Source organism: Staurois parvus, unplaced genomic scaffold, assembly GCF_062004578.1.
Source record: "Staurois parvus isolate SC_StPar_1 unplaced genomic scaffold, SC_StPar_1.0 ptg002804l, whole genome shotgun sequence".
Taxonomy (NCBI): Eukaryota; Metazoa; Chordata; class Amphibia; order Anura; family Ranidae; genus Staurois; species Staurois parvus.
In genome coordinates this window covers 23268-46586 of record NW_028320600.1, presented here as the reverse complement: position 1 = coordinate 46586, position 23319 = coordinate 23268, and the positions used below count along the sequence as shown (strand labels likewise).

Sequence of the window (23319 nt, the reverse complement as noted above, 5' to 3'; positions counted from 1 at the left end):
GGACCGCTTGTAGGGCGGAGCAGTCCGTTGTCTCCACTGTAGGTGGTGCTCAGCCCAAGGAAGTCCAAGGGAAACGTGTTTTCTTTATGGTTTTTGGGTCAATGGAGCAGCATTCCAGTTGGCTAGATTGTAGCAATGTGACCCTTGGTGGCCATCTTGGGTCAGCAGGGTCTAATTAAGTCCCTGCTACCAAGTGTAGGGAGAGATAGCCCGCTTGTCAGGGACAGTAACTAGCGGTTCGGAAAGGTTCCTGATGAGGGAAAAGCTAGAGACTTCCTCGCCTCTCCCTTCTTGGGACTGGATTGGCCAGGCTGCACTTCACCTTCTGGAACAGACCCTGTCTGCCACATCTGTGCCTACATTGAATTGAGGGGCTCTCTCCTGCCAGGGTGTCTGTAGCGTTGGCATTCTATTCAATACAGGTTCCAAGTTTACTGCAACCAGACTTTCCCGCACCAATCTGCACCTCCCCACACTGGTCTATGCTTCATCTTCGTGTTACTGAACCCCGGGCCCCGCGTTCCCTATATCCGCTCTCCCCAGACCCCGCATTCACTATATCCGCTCTCCCCGGACCCCGCATTCCCTATATCCGCTCTCCCCAGACCCCGCATTCACTATATCCGCTCTCCCCGGACCCCGCATTCCCTATATCCGCTCTCCCCAGACCCCGCATTCACTATATCCGGTCTCCCCGGACCCCGCATTCACTATATCCGGTCTCCCCGGACCCCGCATTCCCTATATCCGCTCTCCCCGGACCCCGCATTCCCTATATCCGGTCTCCCCGGACCCCGCATTCACTATATCCGGTCTCCCCGGACCCCGCATTCCCTATATCCGCTCTCCCCGGACCCCGCATTCCCTATATCCGCTCTCCCCGGACCCCGCATTCCCTATATCCGCTCTCCCCGGACCCCGCTTTCTCTATATCCGCTCTCCCCGGACCCCGCATTCCCTATATCCGCTCTCCCCGGACCCCGCATTCCCTATATCCGCTCTCCCCGGACCCCGCATTCCCTATATCCGCTCTCCCCGGACCCCGCATTCACTATATCCGCTCTCCCCGGACCCCGCATTCCCTATATCCGCTCTCCCCGGACCCCGCTTTCTCTATATCCGCTCTCCCCGGACCCCGCATTCCCTATATCCGCTCTCCCCGGACCCCGCATTCCCTATATCCGCTCTCCCCGGACCCTGCATTCCCTATATCCGCTCTCCCCGGACCCCGCATTCACTATATCCGCTCTCCCCGGACCCCGCATTCACTATATCCGCTCTCCCCGGACCCCGCATTCACTATATCCGCTCTCCCCGGACCCCGCATTCACTATATCCGCTCTCCCCGGACCCCGCATTCACTATATCCGCTTCTTTCTATGTTCTTCTGTTCTAATCTATTCTGTTTGATTTTTTTTTTTGTACTATTTTATTCTATTTTTATACTATTCTGTTTTAGTCTATGCTGTTTTATTCATTTTGAAATTGGGTTTTCCAAAGACGGCTATATTCTATTTTATATTTGGTTTCTTCTATTCTATGCTGCTTTATTCTATTCCTTTCGAAATTAACATTTTGGAAGACTGCTATATTCTATTTTGTTCTGTTCTAATCTTTTTGGAAGACGCTTTATTCTTTCTATTTTGTTCTGTTCTAATCTATTTTATTCTCTTCTTCTTTTTGTACTATTCTGTTTTATTGTCTGCTGTTTTATTGTATTCATTTTGAAATTGGGGTTTCCAAAGACGGCTATATTCTATTTTATATTCGGTTTTCTTCTCTGTTCTGAGCTGTTTTATTCTATTTTCAAAATTGGACTTTCAAAAGATGGCTGTTTTCTAATACAGTCTTTGTAAGAGATCTGCGATAGTCAGAAATATGGTTACATTTCAAGTGTGTTCGAATTTGATTTCGCTTTCAAATTATTTTATTTCGGATTTGTTTAAATTCGTTACCATTGTAATTCAGATCCATCTGCATCTCTGTATTAGATTTCATTCCGAATCGAAATGTTGACAAAATTTGTTCAGAGTGAGAGTTCCAGGTGCCTAGGAAAGCTCAACATACTAAGAAGAGAGCAATGTGGCATCTGAGTGCTGACAGAGCTTCAACTGGGGGCCACAGAGGATATACTGGAGGAGGGAAGAGAAGGGGATGGGTTAGGATTGTGGAGAGGAGTAGAAGGACCACAACTCCATGATGGGTCCATTACTGCATAGATGCATTTTTTTTTCTTTGTAGTGCAATAGAAATCTATCCATGCTTAAACTGTTTGTTTTTTTTTTGGGGGGGGGGGGGGGGGGTTGGGTTGGGCTTTTGGGTTGGGTTGGGCGATAAAACTTTATTTTGGTGGTATTTATTCACCACTGGGTTTTTTGTTTTTTTTTGCTATATAAATTAAAAAGGCCAAAAATTTTGAAAAGTATTCTGCAAATAAGTAATCTTTCATCATAAATCTTGGCCAAAATTTATTCAATTATTTTTTTAGTAGAACCCCCCCCCCCCCAAATTAGCTTATAACCAAAAATTAATTTTTCCAAATTTATTTTTACATTTTTATTTTTCTATATTTTTGTTTTTTTACATACTGTCACCCTAGCAGTACAGTGTCACCATGGTGACACTGTACTACTTGTGAGGGGGATGAAGATTTTTTTTTTTTTTTTTTTTTTTACACTGATTGCTTTTACACCCATAAAGGCTGTAAAAGCAATAATTTCTCCTTCTCTCTGGCTGCATTCTTGCAGCCATTGAGAAATACTGTGAGCTGTGATTGGTCACAGCTTGTCACATGGTACAAGGCTGTTGTGAATAGCCCTGTACCATGTGACCTCTGTGATCATTCACAGATTTCACACGCAGTAAGCAATGATGTCAGAAGTGACATCTTGCTTACTACTCTTCATGTGATCACTGATTGGCCAATCAGTGATCACATGATCGGGACCTCGCACAGAGGTCCCGTACAACGATTGGTGTTCCACTGTGTCTGGAGGATACAGTGGCACAGGATCGCGGTGCTGTGCGCTCCCAGGGAGCGCGCTCAAGCAGAGCGTTGGTAGGATGTTTATAAATGGCCACCCGCCCCTGCACTGCTCCCATCCGGCCTTTTCTATACATGGGCCGGATGGGAAGTGGTTAATACGACCACGCTGGAGGCGGCATACAAAGTATTGTTTCGTTGGTATTGGGTTCCGGCTCGTTTGGCCCAGGCTAACCCTGCCTGCAGTGATCGATGCTTTTGGGGTTGTGGCCATCGTGGTGACGTATTGCATATCTGGTGGTCATGCCCAAGACTTTCATTTTTGGTCTCGTTTGTTTGGCCTCCTTTTCACCTTGTTCCATCTCTCCATACGCCGGGATGCGCGGTACGTTTTTTGTTTTTGTTCCTACCGGGCCTCTTGGCTCACCAGCAGAAGTTGGCTTCCTATTTGTTTTTGTCGGCCACTAGAACAATTGCTCAGGCATGGAAGAGCCTGTTTGTCCCTCTTCAGGGGGTGCGGGACCGTATGACCACTATGATGCTTAATGAACAGATGTAGAGTATGTGTAACGACTCCCAATGGAAATTTTTAAAAATATGGGAGCCGTGGTTGCAATATGCCTTTCTTTCGCTTCCCCTAGCTAGTCTGGGGTTGTGATGTTGCTCGGTTTCTGGCGTTCCCGGACCCCTGCTCATAGTCTTTGTGACGGGAGTCACTTTGGGTGGGGGGCCCATGGAACACAGCTCACTTTGGAGAGGTGGGGAGACCCCTGTCTCAGCTCCCCATATCCCTATTATGTGTAAGTCACCCTGTGCCTGTTAGGGGTACAGGGTGATCTGTCCTAATATTGTGTAGACCTGTATAGGTGGGGTGGGGGGGTTGTGGATTGTTTGGTGTTGTGTGGTTGCATCCCGTTGTTCTATTGTGGGTCTTGCTTTGGAGCAAACTATTATGGGATGTATGTGTGTTGTATGTGTATTGGCTTGGTGGGGGTTGTCTCCAGCAGCCCTTCTGGTGGGGCAGTCTGCTGGTGTATGTCTTGTTACTAACTGTAGATAGCCCCGCCCTGTGTCATTATGCAGGGGGGGGGGGGATTGTCCCCTGAGTGTATATATCTTGTATCTGTGTTCAAATAAACTAGTCTACCTCCTGGTTTACTTCAAGACTGGTGTCGTCTAGTCTTGTATGGTCTGCTGTGGTGTCTGTTGTCTGTGTTCGGACGGGGAAGCGGCAGTCTGGGGTCGGTTCCGTTAGTCCTGTCTTTTTCCTTTTGTACTCCTTCCTTTTCTGTTTGTTTTTGGAGTGGCGGTGGATAGCTGCCTTTTTGGTTTGCGGTGATGTTTAACAATGTTTGTCATTTATGTGCCATTGCTAGCCCCTGCATGGGCGCACCTTTTGCTCTGTTGGTGTTAGAGCGCTGTTATCTTTATTATGTGCAAATGATGGCCTCTGTGTGGGTGTGTCTTGTTCCTGTTTTTTTTTTTTTTTTTTTTTTTTTTTTTTTTAAATGTTTATAAACTAATAAAAAAATCATTGAAATACAAACGCCAAATGCTTGTAAACGGTTTATGCACATTTGCGTTTTAGACATGTTTTTTGGCTGGTCTTTATCCAGATGCTGTCCGGAGCCTTTTTTTCTTCATCAAAAATGCATGCACAGCGTTTTCCATGTATTCAAATGGACCCGGTACACCAGCGCAGTCAGTTCCAGGTTTCTCGGGAAGGAAAAAAATGGTAGAATGTGCCGCATTATGCTCATGATGGGATCCATAGTGAACACTTAGATTGTAAGTTCCCAGGATCAGGGCCCTCCTAACCCTCTTGTATTGAACTGTATTGTCTCCCGTTATACTGTAAAGCGCTGAGCAAACTGCTGGCGCGATATAAATCCTGTATAATAATAATACCAGAAAAGACAGGTAATCTCAACACATACTGCTCTCTCTGCTTCTACTCTCTATTTCTCACAAAATGTCTGAAATGGTTAATTTACTATTTTTCAGTGCATTCTGGGCATCTGGGAAGGTCTCCTGAGGTTATCTTTTAAAAACACTTCTAAATGCAAACGCACATAAACACGGCTAAACTGACTTTTTTTCACCTACGTTTTCTAGCAGTCAATTTCCAGCAGTTGTGTACTTGAGCCCTAAGAATGGAGAGAGAGAAACACTGGCTACAGCTGCTCTCTGTAGCTGCTGCCCTGTGGTGCTAAAGTGGTTAACAGAGGGAGTTGCTGAGCAGGAAGCGTTCAATAGATGGAATCAGACAGCATTGCACTGTGGGAACTGTAGTGCAGAAGATACTCTACCAGGGGCGGACTGACAACTCATGGGGTCCCTGTGTCCTTGCCCAAACTCAAAAAAGCCTATGAAAAAGGTACCAGGGGCATCTCATGGGGGCCCCCTACTAACCCCAGGCCCTCGGGCAGTGCCCGAGTTTCCAAATGGTCAGTCCGCCCCTGTCTCTACTGTAATAAAGAGTTTTTGAAGTGCAATTCCCAGAGGTATATAGCCAGGACGGGGGTAAAGAGCTGCATTTTCTCACCCTGTACAGGACATGATGTCCTCTTGCCACGAGGGAGCCTGGAGAGTGCTCATTTCTGTCCAGTATGCACCAGTGCTGCATAATGGCAGCCTGAGCAGGATTTGGAGTGCCGAGTCCAGGTGTGCCAACAGCCAGTCATCAGTGGCTAAATCACGGTGTGTGACACCGGATGATGATCTCTAGGACTGGTGAGCTGTGGGGATTAACTGTCTGCTGCTAAACAACCTGAGCCCTTTAGAAACTGATCATACAGTGGCCACCTAGTAGCCATATTGCTGCCTGCAGGCTCGACTGGGACTGTTCTGATGCTCACCAACAGTACAATCAGGTCCCCGAGGCTAGCCGGCTGAATTTAGGAATAAAGACTGTCCCTTACAGCTGCTACACAAGAGACCTTCACTTATTGCTTGTACTATGATGTACCTTTCAGGGGACATTGCACCATATCCTAGCCATTTTCTTAGAGTGCACTCTAGACTGGGTATTGGATTATTCACATTGCAGTTAATGATGATATGCACTGTTCATTGCTGGCATCATGTGCTAATCTCAATCTAGTGGTATGGAACTCTATTCTAACTTCCTTTAGCAAAGGGATTATACTGTCTAGTGGAGTGTGTCTGAACCTACCTTCTGTGTTCATTTATGTTCAAACCGCCATTTATTCTAACCCTTACAAACGTAGTCAGGGGCAGATTGACCATTTGGGAACTCGGGCACTGCCCGAGGGCTCGGGGTCAGTACTGGGCCCCATGAGATGCCCCTGGTACCTTTCATAGGCTTTTTTGGGAGTGGTTTGAGTGTGGGCGAGGACATAGGGTCCCCATGATCCCCTATTGCCCGGGGGCCCCATGAGCTGTAAGTCCACCCCTGATTGTAGTTCATTTACCACTAAGCGGTCTTGTCTATTTCCCAGTACAACGTCGCAGCCAGGTTCAAGGTATCTACACTTGTACTCCAATGAGTGTTTGCAGTAACTTTCACTCCACCAGGTGTCAAGGGGGCTGAGGTTGTTCTTGGAGTCGAGGCAAAGAACCGAGAACCCAAATTACCAAGCGGCTCCTTCGGCGGTAGCGCTACAATTCTCACTGAAGATACAAACTTTTGTTATATAGTGCAGGGAAGGGAGGAGGGGTTAAGTATATCCCATTTTATTTAAAACTCTTCTACAGCCTACTTGGATGTACTGTGCTCTGTAGATATTTTTTACTTGGAGACCTGAACTGTTTTCAAAAGGTCCCTCCACGGTAAAAAGTTCAAGAGGCTTATCTAGAAAAGGAAAACCATGCCTTAAACTTTATAGCTGCGGTAAATAGAGCCCAATGGCTACAGCCGAATGGTTTCTGCATGCTTGAGTTGTGTGCAACTATTACATTTTTTTTTTTTTTGTCTTCTGTATATCGTGACTTTTTCCTGTTTGGTCGTTGACCAATTTTGTTGAATGGGAATCTCATGGACCTTTTTTTTGATTAAAGATCTTCCCGGCTATAACCCGTCTTAGACTTGTGCTGTAAGATCGCATAATGGTTTTTCAGTCTCCCAGAGAAGTATCTGTGTATCCACGCTGACCTGTGACCCCGGAAAATGAGGCCCTGTGATCTTGTTCCACTTCAGTGACGGAGATCACAATTTTAGTTAACTTTTCCCTTTGGTGAACTTGTTTCCTATCCCCGGCCGCCCCTCACCATTGTGCGGAGCTACAGAAGGGAGCTGAGTAATAATAAAGCGTTGTTTCTGGACACAAAAAAGGTTAATTAAAAGGGAATTCAGCAAATATTACCTTTTTTTTATTAGGTTATGTGGTTATCCAGATCCAGAGGCCTCGTTCCCTGGGTTTCATGCTCAGACCAAAAAAATCATAGTGACCCTTTAGCTTCATACCAGGCTTCCTATGGTACCATTAGTTTGTTGGCCAATGCAACCTCAAAGACGCTACACAAATAGACTCTTCTTGACGTCTGAGATTGGATATGACAGTGTTTTGGCCAAGGGTCTGAGATTGGTTGGGCCAGGGTTTTGGCCCGGGGGTCTGAGATTGGATAGGCCAGGGTTTCGGCCCAGGGTCTGAGATTGGATAGGCCAGGGTTTCGGCCCAGGGTCTGAGTTTGGATAGGCCAGGGTTTCGGCCCAGGGTCTGAGATTGGATAGGCCAGGGTTTCGGCCCAGGGTCTGAGATTGGATAGGCCAGGGTTTCGGCCCAGGGTCTGAGATTGGATAGGCCAGGGTTTCGGCCCAGGGTCTGAGATTTGGATAGGCCAGGGTTTCGGCCCAGGGTCTGAGATTTGGATAGGCCAGGGTTTCGGCCCGGGGGTCTGAGATTGGATAGGCCAGGGTTTCGGCCCAGGGGTCTGAGATTGGATAGGCCAGGGTTTCGGCCCAGGGGTCTGAGATTGGATAGGCCAGGGTTTTGGCCCGGGGGTGTGAGATTGGATAGGCCAGGGTTTTGGCCGGGGGTCTGAGATTGGATAGGCGAGGGTTTTGGCCCGGGGGTCTGAGATTTGATAGGCCAGGGTTTCGGCCCAGGGGTCTGAGATTGGATAGGCCAGGGTTTCGGCCCGGGGGTCTGAGATTGGATAGGCCAGGGTTTCGGCCCGGGGGTCTGAGATTGGATAGGCCAGGGTTTCGGCCCGGGGGTCTGAGATTGGATAGGCCAGGGTTTCGGCCCGGGGGTCTGAGATTGGATAGGCCAGGGTTTCGGCCCGGGGGTCTGAGATTGGATAGGCCAGGGTTTCGGCCCGGGGGTCTGAGATTGGATAGGCCAGGGTTTCGGCCCGGGGGTCTGAGATTGGATAGGCCAGGGTTTCGGCCCGGGGGTCTGAGATTGGATAGGCCAGGGTTTCGGCCCGGGGGTCTGAGATTGGATAGGCCAGGGTTTCGGCCCGGGGGTCTGAGATTGGATAGGCCAGGGTTTCGGCCCGGGGGTCTGAGATTGGATAGGCCAGGGTTTCGGCCCGGGGGTCTGAGATTGGATAGGCCAGGGTTTCGGCCCGGGGGTCTGAGATTGGATAGGCCAGGGTTTCGGCCCGGGGGTCTGAGATTGGATAGGCCAGGGTTTCGGCCCGGGGGTCTGAGATTGGATAGGCCAGGGTTTCGGCTCGGGGGTCTGAGATTGGATAGGCCATGGTTTCGGCCCAGGGGTTTCATCATTTGGGGGGAATTACTAAAGGCAAATAGTGTATTTTGCAAGTGCAGTTGCACTCCTTTTTCATAGTAAATGTGGTAAAGCTTCACTTTTGTAAAGAATATCCAATCGGGTGCAAGGAAAATAGAAAAAGTAGCATTTTGCTTGCCCATCATTGGATGATGGAAATCGGCAAAGCTTTGGCACATTTGCTTTGAGGGAAAATGAGTGCAACTGCACTTGCAAAGTGCACAGTCTATTTGTTTTTAGGAAATCCACCCCTGTGGCCTAGTGGAGGCCAGTTCTTCATCTGTGTGGTCTTCTGGAGGCCAGTTTTTTTTTTTTTTTTTTATCAAACACATAGCCGTACTGTATAAAACACCTGAAAAGTATATAAAGAGTACTAGAAAGCACAGAATGTATAAAGGGCACTAAATGTTTATTAAATATATACATTTTACAATGTACTGTAAGTTATTGCAGCGCTTGAAATATTTGTCTGGAATTCAGCATTAAGCTGTCTGGGCAAATAACAGTGAAACTACTAGACCAGTCTACAACCAATCACAGCTCTACATTCAATTGTAGCAAACATGCATTTTTAAGTTTATGAACACACTGACCCTAATCTATCTATTTCCTTCCTTTCTAGGGTTTAAGGAAACCGCCTTCCTTTATGCCATCTCCTCAGCGGGGCTGACGCACGCCATGGCGAAGGCGTGCAGCGCAGGCAGGATGGAGCGCTGTACGTGTGACGAGGCTCCAGACCTAGAGAACAGGGAGGCCTGGCAATGGGGAGGCTGCGGGGACAACCTGAAATACAGCAACAAGTTTGTAAAGGAGTTTCTGGGGAAAAAGTCTGACCGGGACCTCCGAGCCCGTGTAGATTTACATAATACGAACGTAGGAATTAAGGTAGGTACATCACTGTATGGAACTTGTATCTCTTTCCAGGACAGTAAGACTTTTCGTGTTCATCTGAGGCCTATGCGATGAGTGCAGTTTGAGACTCTTCTGACAAAGGTCCATTGATGGTTGCATTGGACCTGCTCCCAAGTTTGGTTTTATTCCTGTAGGCTTTTTTTTTTTAAATATATGGAGTGGTGATGGATGAAAACCCTCTCCAATGGTTTTTCTTGATTCCCCAAGATAGAAATTGAAGAGGCCTTTACATTTGTACAGTGGTCATGAACAGGAGGTGAGGGTAAGTCTTACAATGGGATTCCTTTTTAGACGGAAATCTCTCCTGGTTGTCCCCGACCTCTGGTCTCTGGAACAGGAAATGAAGGGTAATCTCACCCTAATATGTATAGACCTTGTAACAGTGCACTTTTTTTTCTCCCTTTTGCTCTAATCAATATACTATTGAAAGTGTACTTTGGGTTGTTTTTTTTTTTTTTTTGTTTTTTTTTAAGTTCAAGTTCAAAAAAGTACCTCTTGATTCTGTCAGATATCTAGTGAGCTCCCACTTTAGTAGTAGGCCAACAACACTGCACCAAAATCTCAATGTTTCCCAACCCTACCCAGTGCCAATCGAGAATTCTGAAGCCAGAAAAGAGCTCATCTCCGTGCTGCTGCTTTTTTCCCTTTCCAGTCACAGACTGAGGCTGGCTCTGGGATGACGTGCTGCTTCTCTTTTCACTGTCCATTCACAACTGAAAAGACAGGAAAAACATCACCTGCACTCGAGTGGTAAGATGATAAAGGAACTTTAGGTCCTTGTGCGTCCAATGCCAGCACAGACCTTGCTGTCCTCCTGAGGGTTGGGGAAATCCCACATTTTTTTTTGCATTTCCTGAGAGTAACTTTTTATTAAATCCAAAAGAAATATGTACTCACAAGCAACTGTAGTATCAAAGGCATATCAATATCCAGAGCAACCAGGTTGGCTCCCAAACACGAGAAGACCCTCAAATGGATGACACGTTTTGAGGGGCGTTCACCGCTTCCTCAGAGCCAAATGCCTCCCTCGAAATGCATCAGGTATTTGAGGGTCGTCTTGTGTTTAGGAGCTGACCTGGTGACTTGGTCTGGTGTTCTGTACAGAAAGACGTGAGAACAATGTAACTGCCAAGTGTAGCACAGGCAGAGAGCATAGGAAATTGTCAGCTCAGGATTTTTAGGCAGGTTCAACAGACATAATTTTTGCACTAATCGAACGGAAATGGTAAACTGTTTTTAATGGTATCTTTAACAGACCTCACTGAAGACCGCACTTACAAAACGTTGTTGAGAAGATAGAATGAGGCCAGAGACGGGGGAACAAAAATGGTGAAAGTTCTGAGGGATAAAACCTACCAGGAGAGGTTTCACAAACTTAATATTTTACAGTGAGGAGGTTCAGGGGGGCAGAATTTTCAGTATGAAGCCAAAATCAAGAACACAAGGACATGACTTCAATCTATTAGGCAGAAAATTCAAATGATAGAAAGTATTTTTACTCAAAGGGTAGTTGATGCTTGGAATAGATTTCCAGCAGAAGTAGTGTCTATCACGCCTAAATGTGCTTGGGACAAACCTAGATCTATACTCTGACAAACTTCATGGACCACTTGGTCTTTTTACCACCATCTCTTTTCTAGGCTTCTACCTATAAGGAGCAAATAGATTATGGTTGGCGACTTGGTGGGTAATGTGTTGACACAATGGCACCAATAGTTTGTTCCTTGGCAGGACCGTATTTCTGGGGTGTAGGTGAATTGGTGAGCAGACAGATGTTTCTGAAACCTTCCAAACCAAAGCAACCACTTCCAAAATGGAACCCTAAGGCCAGGAGCCCCGTCAGAAGGGAAGAGGTGTCAGACGTTCCTTCCTGTCACTGTGTCGGTAAACAGTGCAGTGTAATGTGATTCTGTCGGGAAGTCTGGCCCTTCTAACCTCTCATCTCGCTGTTTGGGAAAGCATGACACAGATTATGAAATCATCAAGTGCTGCCTTCGGACCTATTGTGTCTCCGAAGGGGCTTTCTAGGTGACCTCAGCCTCTAATGAAAAGGACAGCCTGTCTGGCATTAGCCAGAGTGATTAAACCAAGAGCTTCTTCTTTGAGATGTCTGGGATGTGAATGGAGCTCTTATTAAAAACACAATTTCCTCTCTATTGGCAAATAAAACCCCTAGTTATTCAGCTGTTTATTCTCAGAAAGCAAAGTCCCTTTTCTGGCAGAGACAAAGCAGCCCCCTCCTCGCACGCCTCCTCTTCATTTAGGACAAGGGCTCAGCTCCTCTTCAACCTTTTTCCTGTGTTAAGAAATCAAATTATTATAGCAAAGGCCTCAATCTCTATAGAGATTACTGTATATTCCTGTTGGTGACAACTCAAATTTTTTGGAATATTTCCTTTCTTTCAAATATGGATTATGTTTGGATACACTTTGAGATGGGTAGATGAGTTGGAGGACTAGGTATACAATAGTGATGGGTGATATGAGCTGTGGCAGAGTGATGGGTGGGATTTAAAAGGTTTAAGAAAATTAAAATATTCTGCGTGGTGGGAGGCACTAGACCGGATTTAAGGTGTGTGGGAAGTGAAGTTTTTAGGGGTTGCTGCCGAGGATGGTGGATGGATGGCAGGGATGGAAGTTTGGGGTGCTGGAGCAGATGGGAAACGGTCGTGGGGGCACTGAGGAGGATGGAAAGTGTGGTGGCGGGATATTTAAAGAGATGGAAGATGTGGAGGCAATGGAAGTTTGGGCCTCTGGAGGGTATGGAAGGTGTGGTGTAGGAGATGGAAGTTTTAGCTGCTGGAAGCGATAGGTGTGGATGAGGGGATGGAAGTTTGGGGCACTGGAGGAGATGAAAACTGTGGTGGGGGCACTGAAGAACATGGAAAGTGTGGTGGTGGGACATTTAAAGGGATGGAAGATATGGTTGAGGTGATGGAAGTTTGGGCCTCAGGAGGGAATGGAAGGTGTGGTGGAGGGGATGGAAGTTTTGGCTGCTGGAGGAGATGAAAGGCGTGGTGGAGGGATGGAAGTTTGGGGCGCTGGAGGAGATGGAAACTGTGGTGGGGGCACTGAAGAACATGGAAAGTGTGGTGGGAGGACATTTAAAGAGATGGAAGATGTGGTTGAGGCGATGGAAGTTTGGGCCTCTGGAGGGGATGGAAGATGTGGTGGAGGGGGTGGAAGTTTTGGCTGCTAGAGGGGTTGGAAGTTTTGGCTGCTGGAGAAGATGAAAGGTGGGGGGATGACATTGTAGTTAGGGGAAGAAAGGTGTGATGGGAGAAATGGAAGGCTTGTTGAAAATGCTGGAGGAGAAAGGTATGTAGGGGTTGGCGATGAAGGGAATTCAGAAAAATATTCTGCACTAGGAGTAGAAGATGACACCAGTGATTTAAAATGAGGGAGGAATTAATAGTTTTAATAACAAGTTGCTTACTGAGACTGATGAATGCCAGTTGGTATGTTAAAGCCACCTTTTGACTTTGAACACAACTTTTCCCTTTTTTCACATTATCCATCCTGGAAATGCATAAAAACGTAAATGTTTAAGTTGCTCTCCTAATACCTTTCAAAGGGTTATCTTGCATTCAGAATTTGTAGCAGATCCTAATCTCAGACGTGGATAGATTGTAGGTTGTCCTCAGAGCTGCTTTTAAGGTTCCCCTCCAGTAAGGATGCAGTTAAGTGCGCTCACACAGGTTGCGCTCAGCTCAAGTACGGGATGTTTTAATTAAATGTGTCCATGTTTCTCAGCAAAGTATCATTAGGCAGGACTTTCCAAGTAGAATGCACTATGGTTGCTAAGTTTCTTAATCCCCCAAGGGCTGACCTTCGCTGAGGTGTGTTTGGTCAAGCATGTCCCACCGATGTGAGGGGCACCTTACAGGGAGATGCAGTTACCAGGCAGATCATGGCATTCTACCGTGCCTGGCCTGTATTGTCTCTCCACTTATTGAACTGTATGGGCAGGCCCAGTGTTCCCAGGGATGGCCGTTCATGTTTCTGCTCATGGAGTGCAGGGAGGAGGGAGGGTGAGAGAGGGGCCTCTGAAAATCATTTGTGTTTCGAATTTCTCTGCAGAAATATAATGAGCAGAGCTAGAACAAGGAAAATGACAGTTAACTCATGACGTGCCCATTGAATATGGTCAAACACTAATGCCCTACACATGTTAACCCTTGGTGTTAACATGACATTGACAAAATGGTTCAGGATTTTTTTTTTTTTTTTTTTACTTGTACATATTTTTCTTGATGAATAAAAACAAACAAGGGCGCACTCTCATCGTGCATTACCGTGGTATAACACGTAATTTATTAAATAAAAAGGATGTATACTCCCAAACCAACGTGATAATGGGCAGTAAAGGTGAAAGCCCTTAGCTCTGAGGAAGGGGGTTCAGCTCCCGAAACGCGTCAACTTATCCGCATCATTAGACACAGTTGTATTGTGACTGTTTTTGTGGATCACCTTTACTGCCCATTATTACGTTGGTTTGGGAGTATATATCCTTTTTATTTAATAAATTACGTGTTATACCACGGTAATGCACGATGAGAGTGCGCCCTTGTTTCTTTTTATTCACCAGTGGTCAGATTTCCCGATCTCAGAAGGACAGCACCTCTTCGGTTGGCATTTGACAAATCCCTTGGTTTGCATGAAGATTGGAGTGCTGGTTTCGTTTATATTTTTCTTGATAATTGGGGGCTATTCATTGCTTTAGTGGCAAACATGTATGTGTGTTTATTTATCAAAGTGTTCCATATACTGTTAGCTTGTCATATTGACCTTCTTTTTTGAGACCACTGCAGTGTTCTACTGGAATATAATCATTAGATCATTGATCCTTAGCGTCCGTATATCAGCACCAGGGGCGGACTGACAACTCATGGGGCCCCTGTGTCCTTGCCCAAACTCAAAAAAGCCTATGAAAAAGGTACCAGGGGCATCTCGTGGGGCCCCCTACTGACCCCGGGTTCTCGGGCAGTGCCAGAGTTTCCAAATGGTCAGTCCGCCCCTGATCAGAACTTTTGCAGTTTGCCCTGGAGCAGGGGTGGACTGACCATTTGGAAACTCAGGCACTGCCCGAGGACCCGGGGTCAGTAGGGGGCCCCATGAGATGCCCCTGGTACCTTTTTCATAGGCTTTTTTGAGTTTGGGCAAGTACACAGGGGCCCCCTGATCCCCTATTGTCCGGGGGCCCCATGAGTTGTCAGTCCGCCCCTGCCGTGGAGCTGAACCTCTGCTCCCAGTGAAGGTAAGCAAAGGGTTAGTTGTAAAGAAGTAGGTTGGGGGGGTTTACTTATCCTAGCAGGTCCATCATTAGAAATCACAGGGCCCAACATGCCTGACTTACAGGACCCCTTCCCCCTTGGGTATGGAGGAGCCAACAGTTCAGACCTAGCTTTGGCTGTTCAGTCATTTGAACAAATGCCCCAACTGTTGCCCATTCAGTCCCCGCTTCTTTATATCACAGCTTTCTGCTGTTGATGGTTTCTAAGAAAGCAGCAGGTGCTGGCATTTGTCTCATTTCTAGAAACGGTGAAAGGTTCTGATGGGTTCCCCACCTGCAGACCCCCACAACCACAGCGCCTGGATTGTTGGGAAGAGGCCCTTGTTCTCCTCAACATGGCGCAATCTTTCCTGCCATGCTCCCGGATGTGAGTAAATAGTCCCTTCTTTCACTGGACCCTGCTGCTGAACTGATGGGGTCTGGGGAACTTCCATGTAAATACTGGGATCCACGGGCCATGAGATTACTGTGCATGCACTCGGAGGTATTTAGAGTCCTCTCTCTCTGTCCCGAGGTTCCTTGATTAATTGGTGGGGCCCAGGCCCCATACAGGAGGGCTGGCTCTACCCTGCCTATCAGTGGCCCTGTATCTTGGTTCTAGGGTTAGGTTTTGCATTTTTCGTTCTTGTTTTAACAGGTAGATTTGGAAGGTTAAAAAACAATGTTGCTTTGCCTATGGAGGGAAAAATGGCGGTCTGCAAAAGCCTTCCTGGGGCATTGCTCCATGGCATCCCATCGTGCAACCTGGCGCTTCTGGGAGTGGGGGAGCGTGTCATTGAAACATTTTCTAATCTTAGGCTACATTCACACTAGCTTGGCGTCAGACAAATAGAAAGTAGGGATCAGTGAGCACTTACAAATAGCTGCTATTGCACACTAAGGTATCCAGATAAAACCTCAAATATATGAACTGGCGTCAGACAGGCGTTTGGGGAGCATTTTTAACACTTCTCAAACGCCTTTGAAAATTCTGAACTTGGCAGCACACGGTGCTGTTCACACGGAAGCGTTAGCGTCGCGGCGAAACTGGCGCCTCATGTCGAGTCAGGAGGAGTTGAAGCCTCCCATTCAAGTCTATGGTGCCGCTCCTCAGACGCCTGGCAGGCGAAGTCTATGGTGCCGCTTCTCAGACACCTGGCAGGCGTTTGCGAGGCATTAATACCATTTAACTTCATTATAGGCGTTTGCCAAGCGTTAAAACCGCACCACAAACGTCTCAAAACCACGCATAGGGCGTTTGAGGAGCATTAACCAATTCAATACCGGGCAATTTTAGACCTTCTTGCCCAGGCCAGTTTTCAGGTTTCAGCGCTCTCACACTTTGAATGACAATTGCGCGGTCATACAACATTGTACCCAAACTAAAATTTTATCATTTTCTTCACACAACTAGAGCTTTCTTTTGGTTTTTATTTTTTGCTAAATTAACAAAAAAAGACCAAACATTTTGAAAACACGTTTTTTCTTTGTTTCTGTTATAAAAGTTTGCAAATAAATAATTGTTCTTCATAAATTTAGGCCGAGATGTATTCTGCTACATGTCTTTGGTGAAAATAACCCAAATTAGGATGGATTATTTAGTTTGTAGGAAAGTTATAGAGTTCACAAACTATGGTATAGATCTGAATATTGATCAATCCTGAAGCACTGACAGCCAATCTAATTTCTTGAGGTCCAAGAATGTCAGGACAGTACAGATACCCCCCAAATGTCAGGACAGTACAGATACCCCCCAAATGTCAGGACAGTACAGACATCCCCCAAATGTCAGGACAGTACAGACATCCCCCAAATGTCAGGACAGGACGGATATCCCCCAAATGTCAGGACAGGACGGATATCCCCCAAATGTCAGGACAGTACAGATATCTCCCAAATGTCAGGACAGTACAGACATCCCCCAAATGTCAGGACGGGACGGATATCCCCCCAAATGTCAGGACGGGACGGATATCCCCCCAAATGTCAGGACGGGACGGATATCCCCCCAAATGTCAGGACGGGACGGATATCCCCCCAAATGTCAGGACGGGACGGATATCCCCCCAAATGTCAGGACGGGACGGATATCCCCCCAAATGTCAGGACGGGACGGATATCCCCCCAAATGTCAGGACGGGACGGATATCCCCCCAAATGTCAGGACGGGACAGATATCCCCCAAATGACCACTTTTTGCAGAGTAGACAGTCAGACGTACTTCATAAGAGGCATGGCGTGCTTTTTGAAGTAGTATTTTTTTTTTTTTTTGTCATAATTTTTCAGAAAATGAAAAAATTAGTTTCACTATTTTTTTTGCTTACATATTGTCACCAGTGCAGTACAGCATCATCTTATAACTGGCATGGCGGTGATCAGGGACACTGACTGGTGACAGTATGGGGAAAAAAAGTATATATTTTTTTTTTCTTTTTTAAGATTTTTTTTTTTTTCATATTTCACTATGACCAAAGTAGTACTGTTATGATCCGCCAGGTGGTGCCCCTGGCTGCCCACTTGACAGACCTACCCAAAGCGTGGAGTCTAAGTCCCGGTCTGTGCTTTCACCAGGGCCCCTGATGGTGGGGATGGACTTGAAACAGACCGGGACCAGGTCACGACCTCCGAGCAGGCCCACCAGTGGCAGGGGGAACCTCCGGGGATGTATTGGTACCGGGAGAGCCAGATGTGAGGAGGACGGCAGGACCTAGCAGGATGGATCACGAGCGGGGGTCCCGTGGGGTAGGCGAGGTACAGAATCGGCAGGCGGAGAATCGTCTGGTCACACGCAGGGTCAGCAGGATAAGTCAGTCCGTAGAGAGGTCAAAACAAGCCGGGGGTCAGGATGGGAGAAGGCAGAGTAGTCAGGACAATCCGGGTCAAACACAGGAGTAGGCAGCGTAGTCAGGGTCAATCAGGGTCAAAAACACAGGTACAGGACTCAGGAACTCAGATAGACCTTGCGGCGATTACTGACAGTGCAGGGCATCTTTAAATATTGCTCCCTGCACTGTCATTGGCCGCCCAGGACGCGCCCCCGGGCTGTCATTGGCCGCCCGAGGCGCGCCCGCGGCTCCCACTGCGCATGCGCGGCGTCCTGTCATCCACGGCTCGCCGGGACCTGGTGCCTGTGTCCCGGCATGAGCCGTCGCCAGTGCGCATGCGCCGGCCGACAGGACGCCGCGATCCCTGACAAGTACAATGTTACCATAGTAACAATGTACTACTTTGGGGAAGTGATCAGTATTTTTTCTTCTTTTTTTTTTTTTTTCTTTTTACACAATTTGCTTATAGCAAAGAATTACTTTGCTATAAGCAAGCATTTACCTGAATGACATCAATTCATTCAGGGTTTTTTTTTTTTTTTTTTTTTTTGTTTTTAGCTGTGATTTGGCCACAGCTAATCACATGACATGTGCATGTGATTAGCTGTGACCATTCACAACTAGACACTAGTATACAATGGATGGCATGAATGAAGCCATCCATTGTATACAACTGTCATGTGACCTGCTGTGATTGGTCACATGGTACCGGCAACGGGGGCCAATACTCGGATCTGTCATCGGCCGTGTCCAAGGTACACGGCCGGTGACAGATCACGCCGCTGAGCGGCTCTGCAGGAGCTCAATCTGCGTGTGTGGCGTCCACCCGGAACGCTGATGACATTTGCCGGCTGCCATTCGGCCATAGGGCGGACGGCAAAGGGTTAAAAATGCTTCCCAAATGCCTGTCAAATACTATAGGGGTGTTTGGCAAGAGTTAGAAGTAAAGCCAAAGACTGGGGGAATCAAATATGTAAATTGAAGGAACTATCATTTGAATGAAGATAAGATAGAGAGTCGCCATACAAGATGGAACAAATGGGAGGAATTCAAAAAGTCAAGGCTAGCCCTGGAGGTTATGGGGGATTAACATAGAATAATATGGAAACATATTTTTTATTCTTTTATAGGGATTAAGATCTCCAGAAATGAACAGGAAAATGCAGAGGAGAAGGGGTCAGGGATTGGATGGGAGGGAGGGGTCGTATATCGGTGGGGGAGGGATGAAACAAATGTATTGATAATATGCTAAGGTTTTAATGAGTTTGTATAACTTGTTTATCTAAAAAATTAATAAATATTTAAATTAAAACAAAAAAGAGAAATAGTCAAGTGTGAACGAGCCCTAAATCTTCTGTAAAAATAAAAAGAGGGAAAACCCTTGGGGGATCTTGTCATGAATGTCTGTTCACGCATTTCCTGTTATAGGGTGAAGACTGTAGTGTACTTGTGTCCTAACCACTTTCCTGCATTGTCACCCTGTCCAATATTCGCTTCCATAGTGGCCTTTTTTGCAGGCGTGGTCCGTGGTCATCATCAGAAGCCGCCTTCCTCCTGAGAAATGTCATGTAGCTGGCACCTAGGCAGGAAGGCTGCAATAGACCGCAGGGCTGTGATGGGGGAAGGATGGAAGAAGTCGATGGTTGCACGGTGCTTTAACAAGCTGTCATCCAGCGTTTTCCATGCGCTGTAACATTGGAGTGCAGGTCCACTTGAACTCATTTCTGCCTGTCGTCACCTTTTATCTGGGAATAAGATGAACAAGTCTGTAAGACGATAATCCACAATTCCTCTACAAGGAATGACTTCAGCCAAAACCATTATCTTTAATAAATGAGGCCGGCGTTTTGTCTCTTGACCGGGTGTCTGAAGTCAACGGGCGCTGATAAATGACTTCTTCCATGAATGAAGAAGCAGGTGAATGAAAAGCTCTGTTAGTCCGTGGAATTCTTCAGCTTCATGGAAAGTTGCCTATGTCATGGTGTCTCTAACTAGTCATTACCGTCCTCCCCTTCCCTCCAAAGGCTCTCATTTTCAACTTATGAGGGCTGTAACGAAACTTTACGTTTTTTTTTTGTTTTTGTTTTTTTTATTGTTTTTTTGTTTTTTTAAGTGTTACTAAACCCACAACAGTACAGTCTGTAGGTGCAGTAAAGCATGCTTGTTATACTCACTGTGGAACCTAAAGGGTTAATCCTCTGCATTATGCAAAAAGGCTGTTTTATTCATTCTTCTGAGACTCCCCCCTTTTTACTGTCCCCAGTTCAGTTGCTATAGTTAGAGCAGCAGTGGCAAGTCTGCACATGCTTAGTTTGGTGTGTATTGCTAGAGAGGTTTTTATTTTTTTGGGAGGTTGCTGGGCACAGGGCTAATCAGCGCTGTCCAGACAGAAGGCCAGGGGTTATACTCCTACAAGATTACATAGTGCTCGGCCAGACACTGAGAAGTCACAAATCTGCTATATCCTGCTGATAGGAAAAGGTATTTAGCAGTTTACAAAAATAATTGCATTTCCATGTTCTGTGTAATGTGGAAGACTGGACATGCTGGGTCCGGGGAGTGAATGCTGGGTCCGGGGAGACTGCATATAGTGAATGCTGGGTCCGGGGAGACTGCATATAGTGGATGCCGGGTCCGGGCAGACTGGACGTAGGGGATGCCGGGTCCAGGCAGACTGGACGTAGGGGGACGATGGGTCCGGGCAGGCTGGACGTAGGGGGACGATGGGTCCGGGCAGGCTGGACGTAGGGGGACGATGGGTCCGGGCAGGCTGGACGTAGGGGGACGATGGGTCCGGGCAGGCTGGACGTAGGGGGACGATGGGTCCGGGCAGGCTGGACGTAGGGGGACGATGGGTCCGGGCAGGCTGGACGTAGGGGGACGATGGGTCCGGGCAGGCTGGACGTAGGGGGACGATGGGTCCGGGCAGGCTGGACGTAGGGGGACGATGGGTCCGGGCAGGCTGGACGTAGGGGGACGATGGGTCCGGGCAGGCTGGACGTAGGGGGACGATGGGTCCGGGCAGGCTGGACGTAGGGGGACGCCGGGTCCGGGCAGGCTGGACGTAGGGGGACGCCGGGTCCGGGGTTTAGTAACACTTTAACTTGCATAGGTTGTGGGAGCCGTCGTTCCTCATCGTTGGTGTCGGAAGAATTAGTGCTCCATTATTGGTGCCGGTGGGAGGAGCAGTGGCCCACTTATACTGAAAGTGAAAGGGGTTGGTGTCAGTGGAAGGAATAATGCTCCAAAGGCCAGATAAAGGCAAGCAAAGGGTTGCAGTTTTTGTAGACCACTGAGATTGATCGTGTAGATGCTGTACTTTCAGCAAGTGTGCTTTAGTTTAAAACCATTGCAATGGAGCGATTGCATATTTTGGATTACCTGGATTTTTGTTTCCCAGCAAAATGTTTTTCGATCTGGCTATTTTTTATAATGGTTTGGGGTCAATATAATGAAGATATGAAAAATCCTTCATAGAGAAGTTTTTTTCATCTTCAGTACAAAGGAAGGATTAGCAAAAAAACAAACCTTCTGTTGGGTATTTTACATTTTTTTTCCTTTTTAAATTTTGTGCCCTAATTTTTTTTAAAAATCTTTTCAGGTGATTAAAGCCGGAGTGAAGACCACTTGCAAATGCCACGGGGTTTCCGGATCCTGCACAGTCCGCACCTGCTGGAGACAGCTTTCGCCTTTCCACGAAATTGGAAAACAACTGAAGCAAAAATACGAGACTTCTCTCAAAGTAGGAAGCACCACCAACGAAGCGACTGGCGAAGGGGACATTTCTCCACCCAAAAAGCCCGTTTCTGGTCACAGCGACCAAATACCAAGGACTACAGACCTTATCTACATTGATGACTCTCCGAGCTTCTGTCGGATGAGTAGGTTTTCTCCCGGCACGGCGGGGAGGAGGTGTTACAAAGACAAAAACTGCGAGAGCATTTGCTGCGGTCGGGGACATAATACTCAGAGCAAGGTGGTGACGAGGCCTTGCCAGTGTCAGGTCCGCTGGTGCTGCTATGTGGAATGTAAACAGTGCACACAGAGAGAGGAGGTCTACACGTGTAAAGACTAACCTGCTCTCCTTTTCTCCATGGACAATATTAGAGACCATCATAGGATTTGAATACAAACAGGGTTTGGTTGGCAAAATTGGATGGAGACCTGAATTTTGTTAGCACTTTTTTTGGGTGTACTTGCCCAACTTGTGTTTTTCATGATCTGAATTTCATGGGGCGGAGGAGAATTTATCCATTAGTTCCTGTTTAGATAGTGGACATTCCATGTCATTTTTCCATATGGTCATCTCTTGGTCCTTTTTTTTTATCTTCTCGCCAGCCTTTGAATATCAAGACGTCACGATGAGTCAAACAAGGTACTCTGGGACCGGTGACTAGAGGCAAGAGTAACCTTTTTATTAGGACAAACAAAAAAACTGAGTAGCTGGATGAGAAGGGAAACATTCTACTTTCCAGTTTTTTTAAAGGTTTAAAAACAAAAAAATGCAAGTGCAGCCAGTAGGCTACTGTTGATGGTTCCTGCTGTGACACCTCTGTGTTTTGGGTTTTTTTTTTTTAAATGTACAAAACCAAACAACTTTTTGGTCTCGTAAAAACCATTATTTTATAATCTATTTTATAAATTGATGTTGCACCGTCGCAGAGATGTAAGATCAATGTACTCTTTAGGGTACAAAGTCAACCAAATCCAGATGCCTTTTTAGCACTATCACTGTCTTAAAGAAAAACCACTAGAAAAAAAAATGTATTTTTTCCTTTTTGTATAAATATATAGGTTTTTTTTCCTGGATTTTAAAAAACAAAAACAAAAAATCAAAAAAACAAACAAAAACAAAACCACCTGTGGAGGTTCATGTTAAAATTCCTCAGGGGCTAAACTACGTGAGCAGTTTTAATGATCGGGAAAGTCATTGACAAGCGGTTTGCTCAACATTTATTTTAGAGAGTCCAAAGTAGAACAGTGGTGCCTCGATAATAACCAGTCATCAGACTTGTGAAGTAAGCTGGTAAAGGGGGTCTATCCGGTTCAGGTCTGTGCCTCCATTTGCGAGATTGAGGGTTTTTTTTTTTTTTGAGAAATCCAATGGACCTTTTTAGAATTGTCAAATGGTCTAAAATTTTGACCTGAATTGAAAGAGGGGAAATATTTCCATTGGGATGCTTGTTCCAGTGATACTTCAATGGGGTATATCCTTCACTTTGGAGAGATCTCATGTCTTCTTGTTGTGTCTACAAAGCAGGAAGTGAAATCTCCGATGGCAAAAATATATACTGACCATGCTTATTATTGCGTGTTACCTGTTCTGGTGACTTACCCTACCATGATTGTCAATGGTCCACAAATTTTGACCCGAACTGAAAGAAGGGGAAATCTTTCAATTGTGTCGGTAATATACTGTACGTTGGGGAGATTTCCTCGCTTCCTGCTGTGCCTACAGGGCAAGAAGTGAAGGAAAATCTGTTCAATGGGACACAGATGGCAAAAATATCCTGACCAGGCTTATAATAATGTACTCTACCTGTTTGTCGGGTGAAAATTTTAGACAGTTGGACAAGACAATGAGGGGGAAATTTCTTAAATGAGATGCTTGTCCAATGGCAATCACGTATG

General features: G+C 46.4%; 1 protein-coding gene across 1 annotated transcript in view; it reads left to right on the top strand.

The window, feature by feature from the left end:
• Positions 1 to 22188, top strand: part of WNT9A (Wnt family member 9A) — a 44570-nt gene extending 22382 nt beyond the window's left edge. The window contains exons 2-3 of the mRNA XM_089666734.1: positions 9302 to 9564; positions 21290 to 22188. Of these exons, the coding sequence (XP_089522860.1) occupies positions 9302 to 9564; positions 21290 to 21763 (737 nt within the window). The 3' untranslated portion in view covers positions 21764 to 22188. The remainder of the gene's footprint in view (positions 1 to 9301; positions 9565 to 21289) is intronic.
• The last annotated feature ends 1131 nt before the right edge of the window (positions 22189 to 23319 follow it).